This window comes from Oncorhynchus clarkii, chromosome 3 (genome assembly GCF_045791955.1).
Source record: "Oncorhynchus clarkii lewisi isolate Uvic-CL-2024 chromosome 3, UVic_Ocla_1.0, whole genome shotgun sequence".
Classification (NCBI taxonomy): Eukaryota; Metazoa; Chordata; class Actinopteri; order Salmoniformes; family Salmonidae; genus Oncorhynchus; species Oncorhynchus clarkii.
The window spans coordinates 68,310,645-68,323,079 of NC_092149.1; the positions used below are offsets into that span (position 1 = coordinate 68,310,645).

Sequence of the window (12,435 nt, forward strand, 5' to 3'; positions counted from 1 at the left end):
TAATGGCAAATTGTAACAGAAATAATGTTTAATCAGTATTTATTTAAAGAAACAATTTGTGCGTCTACAACTTTCTAACTCATCATTATTCACGAATAATTCAGTACTATCCGTAATCATGGTAGCATCCACATTAAAGTAGAAGTGTTTAGAAACTTATTCAATTCTTATTTACAATAAAAGTCACTCCAAAAAAGGCACTACACATTATTTACTATTAATTTCTATTGGGCACAAAATAATCTGAAACACAACCAAAACAAGCAGCAAATGCATCCAACATGTTTGTAGAGTCACAGGCTTGATGTAATCATTGCATGTTAAGAATATGAGATCAAATAAGTGAATTTGTTCCAATACTTTTGGTTCCCTAAAATGGGAGACTATGTACAAAAGGTGCTGTAATTTCTAAACAGTTCACCCGATATGGATGAAAACACCCTCAAATTAAGGCTGACACTCTGCACTTCAATTTCAAAGTAATTGTATCATTTCAAATCCAAATTGTTGGAGTACAGAGCCAAAAAAAAAAGAAGGTCACTGTCCCAATACTTTCGGAGCTCACTGTAGGTGTACCCCTAATGCAATTCAAAAGTCGAATACATCCACAGTGTGATTTCCACAGATTTGTTCTTATTTTGTGTCAATTAGCCAATTATTGTCTTTTGTTAAAGTAAAATAAAATAAAAAATACTGACCTTGTTTAGCGTTATCTTGTCCAAATACAGCATGATGGCACTATTTGTATCCGTTTATATCACTGTCAATGGGGGACCTTTATTTTGAAGGCAACCCGCAAATTCCACTGTTGTGGCTAAGTCTTATTGTGGCTAGCGCTGAGGGTGATTACTACTGCCTGAATCAGTCTTGTTTTCATGGAATTAACTTAAATTGGAACATCATCTCGCTTCAACACTTGCTACACGGTGGGAATAACAGGACTGGAGTGGGAGGTTGAATGACGATACATTATTGTATATTCAGGATGTATTATGCAATGATTTGTAGCTATATGTTAACGCCAGCTAGCCAGCTGTTTTAACGTTAGTGTAATGTGACATGGTGATGGGACCGAGGCCCATTGCTAGCTAGCTAGCGTTAGTAGTTAAAGTGTTTGACAGTTAGTCAAGCGATCTTGTTGACACTAACTAAGTAGCTCGCTAAAATAAGTTATTGATTTGCGCAGCGTCGACGCTGATTCAAAATGTGACAGCTACAGCTGTGTATTGGGATGTCACGTCAAATAAATAATTTCCATCCTGTGTGAAAATGCGACACTGCTCGTGTGATGGCCTGCCACAACGTTAAGCTTGATTGCCAGTTAGCGATGTGTGGCTACAGTTATTAATTAATAAGATACTGATTAAAGACACGTTAGATAAAACTAAAAGTTGTTTACTAATCAAACCTATTTGGAGTCAATTCTAATGGTAAATTAAGCTAGCTAGCTCGTTGCTTGATCAGCTGGCTTGCTTGTTGTGGTCAGCCATGGCAGTTAGTAATGTGATTGTGGTTTCATAGCACGTAGGCCTGTCACCACCTCCCCAGACAATGTGGATCTGTAGTTAGGAAATTGCTATACAATATTCCTTATTTTCCAGCCTGATCTTGAATCGAGCTTCCATGTAAATAACCCCCGCTCGTCCCTCATCACACAATAGCAAGAATTAAGATTGCTAGCTACCACTCCCCCTGTTGTCAGTAGACTTTATTGAATGTAGTTCCTAGTATCAGCCCAGCAGATGATGTTGTAGCTACACCAACAACAGCTGTACGATAGGAGCTTGGAATTCTGTGCTTCCAACTTAGTGGCAACAGTTTGGGGAAGGCCCTTTCAGAATGACAATGCCCCCATGCGCAAAGCTAGGTCCATACAGAAATGGTTTGTACAGATTGGTGTGGAAGAACTTGACTGGTCTGCATAAAGCCCAGACCTCAAACCCATCGAACACCCTTGGGATGAATTGGGGTCACTGACTGCGAGACAGGCCTAATTGCCCAACATCACTGCCTGACCTCACTAATGCTCTTGTGGCTTAATGGAAGGAAGTTCCCGCAGCAATTTTCCAACATCTAGTGGAAAGCCTTCGCAGAAGAGTGGAGGCTGTTATAGCATCGAAGGGGGGACCAACTCCATATTTATGCCCCTGATTTTGGAATGAGATGTGTGATGAGCAGGTGTCCACATACTTTTGGTCATGTAGCATCCACGGTCCACTGAAAACGGTTCTCTGAATACTGTCAGCTGTAGTTTCAGTCCTGTGTGCTGCTGCATTCCTCTTCCCCTTTCACCCCTCCGCCCACATAGCCACACATTCATGCTGAAATGCCTCAGACTGACCTATTTTAGCTCTTACACAATTCCTGCCATGGCAGATTGTGCTGCTACATCTCCAAAGCTGCTTACAAAGACCCTAAACCAGTAGTAGGTTCCTATTCTGCCATATATCCCCACAGTTTGATATGGTCTCTGCATTGGCTTCTTGTGCACTGTTAGCCCATTCTTAGATTGTAATGTAAAACATATACCGTCTATTCACAAACCTGTCTGCTGCCCAGTGGCAAAGCTTGGATATTAAAGGAGTAGGCTCTCCTACACTCCTTAACAGGTCATTCGTGGATACAGTCTGTGATTTGAATATAAGCTTAAAAGTCTTTATTTATTTTCCAAAAATGCTATAGGTTACATGAACTGAGCATCATCAAACCGTCATCATGAGGAAATACAACTTGCAACATAGAAACTGAGAGATAAGACACCTGTTAGACTTCCTAGTTCATTGGGGTCAGTGGATAGCAGAACAGCCTGGGGGGGTGAGCAAGTGGGCTGTCCATTATTTCTGCTGCTTGGTTCCCATACATAGAGGACAGTCATCCTGTCAGAGACTAATTGTCTAGACTCATACTCAACCAGCTGCTTTGGACAGCACCTCAAAGAACAGCTCACATTTCTTGGGAAACTTTCTTCCTCATTCACTATAAATATTTGTTCTTCCCTGGGTTAGTGTTCAGACTCTAGGTCCACACCCCAGTTGTCTCTACGGCTGTTTGATCATCCATGCAGGCCTTGGGTCTGAAGGAGGGTGTCAGGCATACATAGTTAACTATGCCAACATCTAAGGCTGCTGGAAACCTGATAGAAACCTGATCTCTAAATGTATTTCACTTAATCTGAGTGTTGTTTCAGTGCCTCAGTTCAGTTAATCTCCACCAGTCTTTATTTTACTGAGGTGACTGAGGGCTGTGCTGTTGTTGTACATCTAACCTCTTGACCTCTACAGCTGACTGACTTCCTGTTATGACTGTTTCTCAGGGTTTGTGTTAAGACTGGATAAAAACGGAGTCTTGTCATCCATCAGTAGGCCTATCTCACTATTTTGTGTTGATTGCATGAACAGTCTTATCGTCTAACAGTATCTCACTATTCCCACTACGCTGGCAGTGGAAACTACCTGCTTTATCATGCTGTTGCGCTGTGATGCAGAGTAGCATCTAGCAGCGATACAGAAAGCTTATGTTGGCCAGTGTCAATCTTGCTCCTTACTGACCCATTACAGTTATGTGTGGAGATAGACATGCCGCAGGTCCTGTCTAACCTATGTACAGCAGAGGAGGCTGGTGGGAGGAGTCCCTGGAGGGCAGGTTCATTATAATGGCTGGAATGGAAACAATCATCAAATAACTATTTTATTTTATTTTATTAGGATCTCTTTTAGTCCCCATTTGGACTAATCTTCCAAGAGTCCTTAAACATTAAAATACAAGTTATAATACGAACACATTTCCACATATAACACACTATTACAAACATACATCATATACTAACATAATGACCCAATAAATACTACATCTAAAAAAAATATTGATTCTTCATCTACTAAAGTCCCACAACATTTCTATGTACTATATTTAAATTGTTTTAAAATAATGTTTACATTTATATATTGAAAGGTTTCTGGTTTGCTCAGTTAATTTATTCCATTTCTTTATTGCTCTAAATCGAAATGTTCTTCTGCCTATTTCTCTTTTCTGTCTGTACAACGCATAGATGGTGGACAATCTATATTCTCCAAATCTCCTTGTAAAGCTTGCTGTACCTGTTGAACCGATTGTCTTGCTGAGTAAATTGTAGTATCATCTGCAAATATATTAGCTTGAGTTTCAGCTAAGGCATAGGGAAGGTCATTGGTATATATTAAATAGAGAAGTGGCCTAAGGCATAGGGAAGGTCATTGGTATATATTAAATAGAGAAGTGGCCTAAGGCATAGGGAAGGTCATTGGTATATATTAAATAGAGAAGTGGCCCAAGGCATAGGGAAGGTCATTGGTATATATTAAATAGAGAAGTGGCCTAAGGCATAGGGAAGGTCATTGGTATATATTAAATAGAGAAGTGGCCTAAGGCATAGGGAAGGTCATTGGTATATATTAAATAGAGAAGTGGCCCAAGGCATAGGGAAGGTCATTGGTATATATTAAATAGAGAAGTGGCCCAAGGCATAGGGAAGGTCATTGGTATATATTAAATAGAGAAGTGGCCTAAGGCATAGGGAAGGTCATTGGTATATATTAAATAGAGAAGTGGCCCAAGGCATAGGGAAGGTCATTGGTATATATTAAATAGAGAAGTGGCCCAAGGCATAGGGAAGGTCATTGGTATATATTAAATAGAGAAGTGGCCCAAGGCATAGGGAAGGTCATTGGTATATATTAAATAGAGAAGTGGCCTAAGGCATAGGGAAGGTCATTGGTATATATTAAATAGAGAAGTGGCCTAAGGCATAGGGAAGGTCATTGGTATATATTAAATAGAGAAGTGGCCCAAGGCATAGGGAAGGTCATTGGTATATATTAAATAGAGAAGTGGCCCAAGGCATAGGGAAGGTCATTGGTATATATTAAATAGAGAAGTGGCCCAAGGCATAGGGAAGGTCATTGGTATATATTAAATAGAGAAGTGGCCCAAGGCATAGGGAAGGTCATTGGTATATATTAAATAGAGAAGTGGCCTAAGGCATAGGGAAGGTCATTGGTATATATTAAATAGAGAAGTGGCCCAAGGCATAGGGAAGGTCATTGGTATATATTAAATAGAGAAGTGGCCCAAGGCATAGGGAAGGTCATTGGTATATATTAAATAGAGAAGTGGCCCAAGGCATAGGGAAGGTCATTGGTATATAATAAATAGAGAAGTGGCCCAAGGCATAGGGAAGGTCATTGGTATATATTAAATAGAGAAGTGGCCTAAGGCATAGGGAAGGTCATTGGTATATATTAAATAGAGAAGTGGCCTAAGGCATAGGGAAGGTCATTGGTATATATTAAATAGAGAAGTGGCCCAAGGCATAGGGAAGGTCATTGGTATATATTAAATAGAGAAGTGGCCTAAGGCATAGGGAAGGTCATTGGTATATATTAAATAGAGAAGTGGCCTAAGGCATAGGGAAGGTCATTGGTATATATTAAATAGAGAAGTGGCCTAAGGCATAGGGAAGGTCATTGGTATATATTAAATAGAGAAGTGGCCCAAGGCCACTACCTCCTTAAAACCATAATGCATTAATTTTGTCTAAATTATTTCATGATCCACTAAATCAAATGCTGCACTGAAATCTAAAAATAGTACACCTACAAATTTGCCATTATCCATAGCATTGAGCCACTGGTAAGTCATGTCAACCAATGCAGTGGAATGGTTTTTGCGATAAACATGCTGATTGGCTGTAATCAGATCATTCTTTTCCATGTACTCCCATATTGGGAGTAGACTAATTGGTCAACTATTGGCAGGAGTAATGGGTTCTTGCTGTCTTTCGGAATAGGACACAGTTTAGCATGCTTCCATACATTTGCAAACATCCCCTTTTCCAGTGACCAATTAAATATGTATCTCAGTGGAACTGCAATCTGGGGAGCAGCACAGCAAAGTAAAAAATTGTCCATAAGATCATAACCTGTATATTTACCATCAGGTAATGACTTCAATAGGTTTAACACATCCAGTGACACCGTTTGTAGACTTGTTTGGAAGAATGTATGTCTACATTGTTGGTCAGTAATTTCATTTTCTGTGTAAAAAAAATCTGCAGAATGATTGGCAATATCAACTGGTTTTGTTATCATTCTCCCGTCAAACTCCACACTAGATGGGCATGATGAGATAGATGTACCAAGTAAGCCCTTAACTGTGTTCCATACCTCTTTAGAATCATCTTTACAATCAATAAAAGCATTGTTGTAAAATAACATTTTTTCCCTTTCGATTCAATTTAACTGCATAATTACGTAATGTTCTATAATTCTGTTCATCAATTTCTAATTTTGACTTGGCTGCTAAGACTTTTGCCATATTTCTTTGAGAAAAAGCCTCACCCAGTTCATCATCAATCCATGGAGATGGACGAGCACCAACTGTTCTCTTTCTTATAGGGACATGATGGTCCATTACCTCAGTGAGTAAATCAATAAAACATTTTGTAGTGTGATTTAAATCATCCTCTAGATAAATCAGCTCCCAGGGTACAGCAGCTAAATAATTTAGAAATAGCTCATGATTAAATGTTTTAATATTTCTCTTAACCACAATCCTAGGGGGTTTCTTTTGAACCTTGGTGTTCATGGTTATGGTTACAATATTATGGCCTGTCCAGCCCACTGGCATTGATCTGGCTTTTAAGCATTGCAATGGTGTATTACAGAAAATCAGATCAATGCATGTGTCTGAGCGATGACCCAACTTAATTGATGATCTAGTGGTATCATTAACCATATGCCAAGAACTGTGGTTTGAAACAAATCTCATCAATGTTGTTCTATTCAAATTATTGTGATCCTTCCAATTTATATTAAAATCACCCAAGATAAATACATCTCTGTTTGTATCTGTGGCCTGGTCAAACCCAGTACATAAGTCATCCAGATAGGACACCTTAGAGCTAGGAGGTCTATACACACATCCTACCAATATGGGTGCCTGATGAGGCAGATGTACTTGAGCCTATAGTGCCTCTATTTGACATACAGTGGGGAGAACAAGTATTTGATACACTGCCGATTTTGCATGTTTTCCTACTTACAAAGCATGTAGAGGTCTGTAATTTTTATCATAGGTACACTTCAACTGTGAGAGACGGAGTCTAAAACAAAAATCCAGAATATCACATTGTATGATTTTTTTAAAAGTAATTAATTTGCATTTTATTGCATGACATAAGTATTTGATACATCAGAAAAGCAGAACTTAATATTTAGTACAGAAACCTTTGTTTGCAATTACAGAGATCATACGTTTCCTGTAGTTCTTGACACTGTACATCAAGCAAGGTTTCTTTAAGTTGTTTGTTCTCTCTTTGCACCACCTCCACCTTGCTATGAACAGTCTGCAGTACCTTTCAGCACCGTGTTCTCTTTCCTTAGATCATCAATCTGACGTTGGCTGAATTCTAGACTGGCACATAATGCATTGATGTCCTCTCGCAATATATCCAAGAATTGATATATGAAGACCTTTTTACATCAGCGGAGTGCTTATACAGAAACCCAGCCTAAAACCCCAAACAGCAAGCAATGCAGATGCAGATGTCAATGGAACGGAGTCAAACGTGGTTTCCGTATGTTTGACTCCGTTCCATTAATTCCATTCCAGCCTTTACAATGAGCCCGTCCTCCTGTTTTTCATTCTTATCTTTGAGACTTGTTAGTTAGTCAGAATTGAATGATATCAAAATGTGTTTGGCGTGATCTCAACTCTCTCCTTCTCTTTCTCTCCTTCTACAGGTGAGTGTCTAGTCCGTCACGCTGAGCCTGCGTTGCCATGGACGCCTGTGCCCGTATCCGAGGAGTTCCTCTCAGGACCAGAGCTTCCAGGAAAGAGGTTTGAGTCAGAATGCCATCTTCTGATTGACTGATCGATTGGTTGATTTAATATGATTCTTGAAGGCTTGGTGCTGTGTGTGAGGTCGTTCATGTGTGTAACCTGAGTTAACCTCTAATTGTGTGTAGGCGGTGCGTGACGGCGGGACTCTGTGTATGAAGAGCCTTCTGATCAGCAGAAAGGAGCTGTGCAGCGTGGGATTGGAGCTGCAGACCAGAGACACTCCATGCCTGACTGAGGTATGTGTTACAGCTCTCACCCACACTTTGATTATGACTTCATGATATGCAGAATTTCCCTGACGTCCCTTTCTTCCCTCAGATCCATTTTGTGTGTTTGCCTGGTCACTCTGAAGGGGAGGATCTAACTCTACAGGTGACAGTTACTGCACCAGCTCTGACTTCTGTAGTTCAATTAATGTCTTATTAATTGATGTTATTTGTGTGATGTTCTGTCCCCAGGCCCTTTCTTCTCTCCCGGGGGACCTGGCGGAGCTGCTGAGGTCTCTCCACGTCACCAGCCTGAGAAACGAAGAGGTGCTGCTACTGAAGGACAGCAGGAGATCAGCCGACAGGAGGGACTCTTCTACTCAGGTTAACATGACAGGAGAGGAAGTTTCTAATAGGTAAAGGGTCTGTAGACTGCTTCAGAGGAAATACGGTATTTCACAGGTAAATAAGAGTTCAATATACAGTACCCTTAAAGTTTGGACAAATCTACTCATTCAAAGGTTTTTCTTTATTTTTACTATTTTCTACATTGTAGAATAATAGTGAAGACATCAACACTATGAAAAACACATGGAATCATGTAGTAACCAAAAAAAGTGTTAAACAAATTTAAATATATTTGAGATTCTTCAAAGTAGCCACCCTTTGCCTTGAAGACAGCTTTGCACACTCTTGGCGTTCTCTCTACCAGCTTCTTGAGGAATAGTTTTCCAACAGTCTTGAAGGAGTTCCCACATATGCTGAACACTTGTTGGCTGCTTTTCCTTCACTCTGCAGTCTAACTCATCCCAAACCATCTCAATTGGGTTGAGGTCTGGTGTTGTGGAGGACAGGTAATCTGATGCAGTACTCCATCACTCTCCTTCTTGGTCAAATTGCACTTAGACAGCCTGTGTGTTGGGTCATTGTCCTGTTAAAAAACAAATGATCGTCCCACTAGGCGCAAACCAGATGGGATGGTGTATCTCTGCAGAATGCTGTTTTAGCCATGCTGGTTAAGTGTACCTTGAATTCTAAATAAATCAGTGTCACCAGCAAAGCACCATCACACCACCTCCATGCTTCATGGTGGGAACCACACATGTAGAGATCACCCCTTCACCTACTCTGTATCTCACAAAGACACGGCGGTTGGAACCACAAATCTCTAATTTGGACTCATCAGACCAGATTTCCACCAGTCTAATGTCCATTTCTCATGTTTCTTGGCCCAAGCAAGTCTCTTCTTATTGGTATCCTTTCAGTAGTGATTTCTTTGCAGCAATTTGGCCATGAAGACCTGATTCAGGGAGTCTCCTCTGAACAGTTGTTGAGATGTGTCTGTTACTTGAACTCTGTGAAGCATTTATTTGGGCTGCAATCTGAGGTGCAGTTAACTCTACTGAACTTATCCTCTGCAGCAGAGGTAACTCTGGGTTTTCCTTTGCTGTGGTGGTTTCATCATAGTTCTTGATGGTTTTTGCAACTGCACTTGAAGAAACTTTAAAAGTTCTTGACATTTTCCGTGTTGACTGACCTTCATGTCTTAACCTTTCTAGCGCAGGCATTCCGCTAGCGGAACCCCTCGACAACATTCCGCTGAAAATATATATTTTTGAAATATGTAACTTTCACACATTAACAAGTCCAATACAGCAAATGAAAGATAAACTTCTTGTTAATCTACCCATCGTGTTCGATTTAAAAAATGCTTTACAGCGAAAGCAAAACATATGATTATGTTAGATCACCGTAAAAAAAACACAGCCATTTTTCCAGCCAAAGATAGGAGTCACAAATAGCAGAAATATAGATAAAATGAATCACTAACCTTTGATGATCTTCATCAGATGACACTCATAGGACATCATGTTACACAATACATGTATGTTTTGTTCGATAATATGCATATTTATATCCAAAAATATCAGTTTACATTGGCGCGTTTCGTGCAGTAATGTTTTGATTCCAAAACATCTGGTGATTTTGCAGAAATAGTCATAATAAACATTGATAGAAGATACAAGTGTTATTCACAGAATTAAAGATAGACTTCTCCTTAATGCAACTGCGGTGTCAGATTTAAAAAAAAACTTTACAGAAAAAGCATAATCTGAGAACGGCGCTCAGAACCCAATCCAGCCAGAGAAATATCTGCCATTTTGGAGTCAACAGAAGTTAGAAATAACACTATAAATATTCACTTACCTTTGATTATCTTCATCAGAAGGCACTCCCAGGAATCCCAGTTCGACAATAAATTAATGATTTGTTCCATAAAGTCCATCATTTATGTCCAAATAGCCACTTGTTTTTAGCGTGTTCAGCCCAGTAATCCATCTTCGTCCAGACAAAAACTCGAAACTCCATTACAGGTCTTAGAAACAAGTCATACAATGTATGGAATCAATCTTTAGGATGTTTTTAACATAAAACATCAATAATGTTCCAACCGGAGAATTCCTATGTCGGAAGAAAAGCACTGGAACGAGAGCTAACTCTGTCGGGAGCGCACGTCACGAGCCTGAGACATTCTGCCAGACCACTGACTCAAACAGGTTTCATGAGCCCCTCCTTTATAGTAGAATCTTCATTCAAGTTTCTAAAGCCGGCTGACATCTAGTGGAAGCCGTAGGAAGTGCAACTTGACTCCATAGACACTGTATTCGGTAGGCCAAGCTTTGAAAAACTACAAACCTCAGATTTCCCACTTCCTGGTTGGATTTTTTTCGCCTGCCATATGAGTTATGTTATACTCACAGACATCATTCAAACAGTTTTAGAAACTTCAGAGTGTTTTCTATCCAAAACGAATAACAATATGCATATATTAGCAGTTGGGACAGAGTAGGAGGCAGTTCACTCTGGGCACGCTATTCATCCAAAAGTGAAAATGCTGCCCCTATCCCAAAAAGTTTAAAGTAATGATGGACTGTCGTTTTTCTTTGCTTATTTGAGCTGTTCTTGCCATAATATGGACTTGGTCTTTTACCAAATAGTGCTATGTTCTGTATGCCATCTCTACCTTGTCACAACACAACTGATTGGCTCATGCATTAAGAAGGAAAGAAATTCCTCAAGTGAACTTTTAACAAAGCACACCTGTTAATTGAAATGCATTCCAGGTGACTACCTCATGAAGCTGGTTGAGAGAATGCCAAGAATATGCAAAGCTATCATCAAGCCAAAGGCTGGCTACTTTGAAGAATCTCAAATATATAAAATTGATTTGTTTAACACTTTTTTGGGGGGGTACTACATGATTCCATGTGTTATTTCATAGTGTTGATGTCTTCACTATTATTCTACAATGTAGAAAATAGTAAAAATAAAGACAAACCCATGAATGAGTAGGTGTCAACATTTTTGACTGGTACTGTAGTTTCCAAGCTGATTCATTGGACCTTCCTTAGGCTGTGTGCAAAGGTCTGAGAGATTCTGTGTTTTCACTCTGTTGACCAGAACCAGGTGTACAGATTTCTGGGATAGTGTGGCTGCTTGTTTTCTCACCCGTGATTGCCACGTTGTCTTGCCTTGTGTCTGCTAGTGTTCAGTCTGGCTCTGCAGCTTTGTGGTTACATTGTTTGTGACTGACAGACATGCAGACATATGTGTGGTTACAGTGTGTGTGACAGGCAGATAAACAGAAAGGCAGTACAACTAAAACTCAGACCCTCTACCCACGGTGGCCAAGATAGAAGTGGTGCAGAGTGTTCTATTCTGCATATACAACAACACATCAGACCACAATCAGACATGCAGACATAACAGGACTGTCCCAGTAGAGCCCCTCTCTCTGTAAGAAACATACAGAAGAATAGAAAACACCTGTGTGAATTCCTGTGAGTTTACATATCCAGATACACTCAGATGATTAGAACGCTTTGGTCTGATGCACTCCCGGACATGGAGGCACTGACACTCTGCAGTTTACCAGTGGCAAGTTTTCGAGTTGTTTTATTCCTCAAAGAGCTGATTGTCCCTTTGCAGTAAGAATCAACAAGGCAGCCAGCAAACTGCGTCTTTTCTCTCTCCTCCACAGCAGCAGTGCTGGCTGAAGGCGGTGTGTGTTCTGAGACCCAGCCCCAGCCAGGCCATTGTTGGTGTGTTGGTGGGCCTTCTGGGGCGTTACGCTGCGGGGGTCCGCTATGCCCTGGAGCTCCAGGCCCTCCACAAGGGCACGGCTGAGTCCTGCCAGCCCGAGGACGATAACACCAACCAGTCTGTGTCGTCCATCGAAGACGACTTTGTCACCGCTCTGGAACACCTGGAGGAGGAAGACGACAACTGTAGGTTCATCACAACTATGTAGCGGGATGTTCAATAGAGCTTGATGTGTTAATTTACTGTT

The 12,435-nt window shown here is 40.4% G+C and overlaps 1 protein-coding gene across 3 annotated transcripts in view; it reads left to right on the forward strand.

The window, feature by feature from the left end:
- The first annotated feature begins 811 nt into the window (after window positions 1-811).
- The window catches only part of LOC139402281 (A-kinase anchor protein 11-like), a 32,611-nt gene continuing 20,987 nt past the window's right edge, over window positions 812-12,435 (forward strand). For 2 of the 3 annotated variants that reach the window (XM_071146373.1, XM_071146376.1), the window contains exons 1-6: window positions 836-926; window positions 7,779-7,875; window positions 8,004-8,114; window positions 8,197-8,250; window positions 8,337-8,468; window positions 12,127-12,373. In XM_071146373.1, coding sequence (XP_071002474.1) covers window positions 7,816-7,875; window positions 8,004-8,114; window positions 8,197-8,250; window positions 8,337-8,468; window positions 12,127-12,373 — 604 coding nt within the window. In that variant the 5' untranslated portion in view covers window positions 836-926; window positions 7,779-7,815. Of the gene's footprint in view, window positions 927-7,778; window positions 7,876-8,003; window positions 8,115-8,196; window positions 8,251-8,336; window positions 8,469-12,126; window positions 12,374-12,435 lie in introns of all 3 variants that reach the window. The other variant, XM_071146375.1, reaches the window with a different exon arrangement.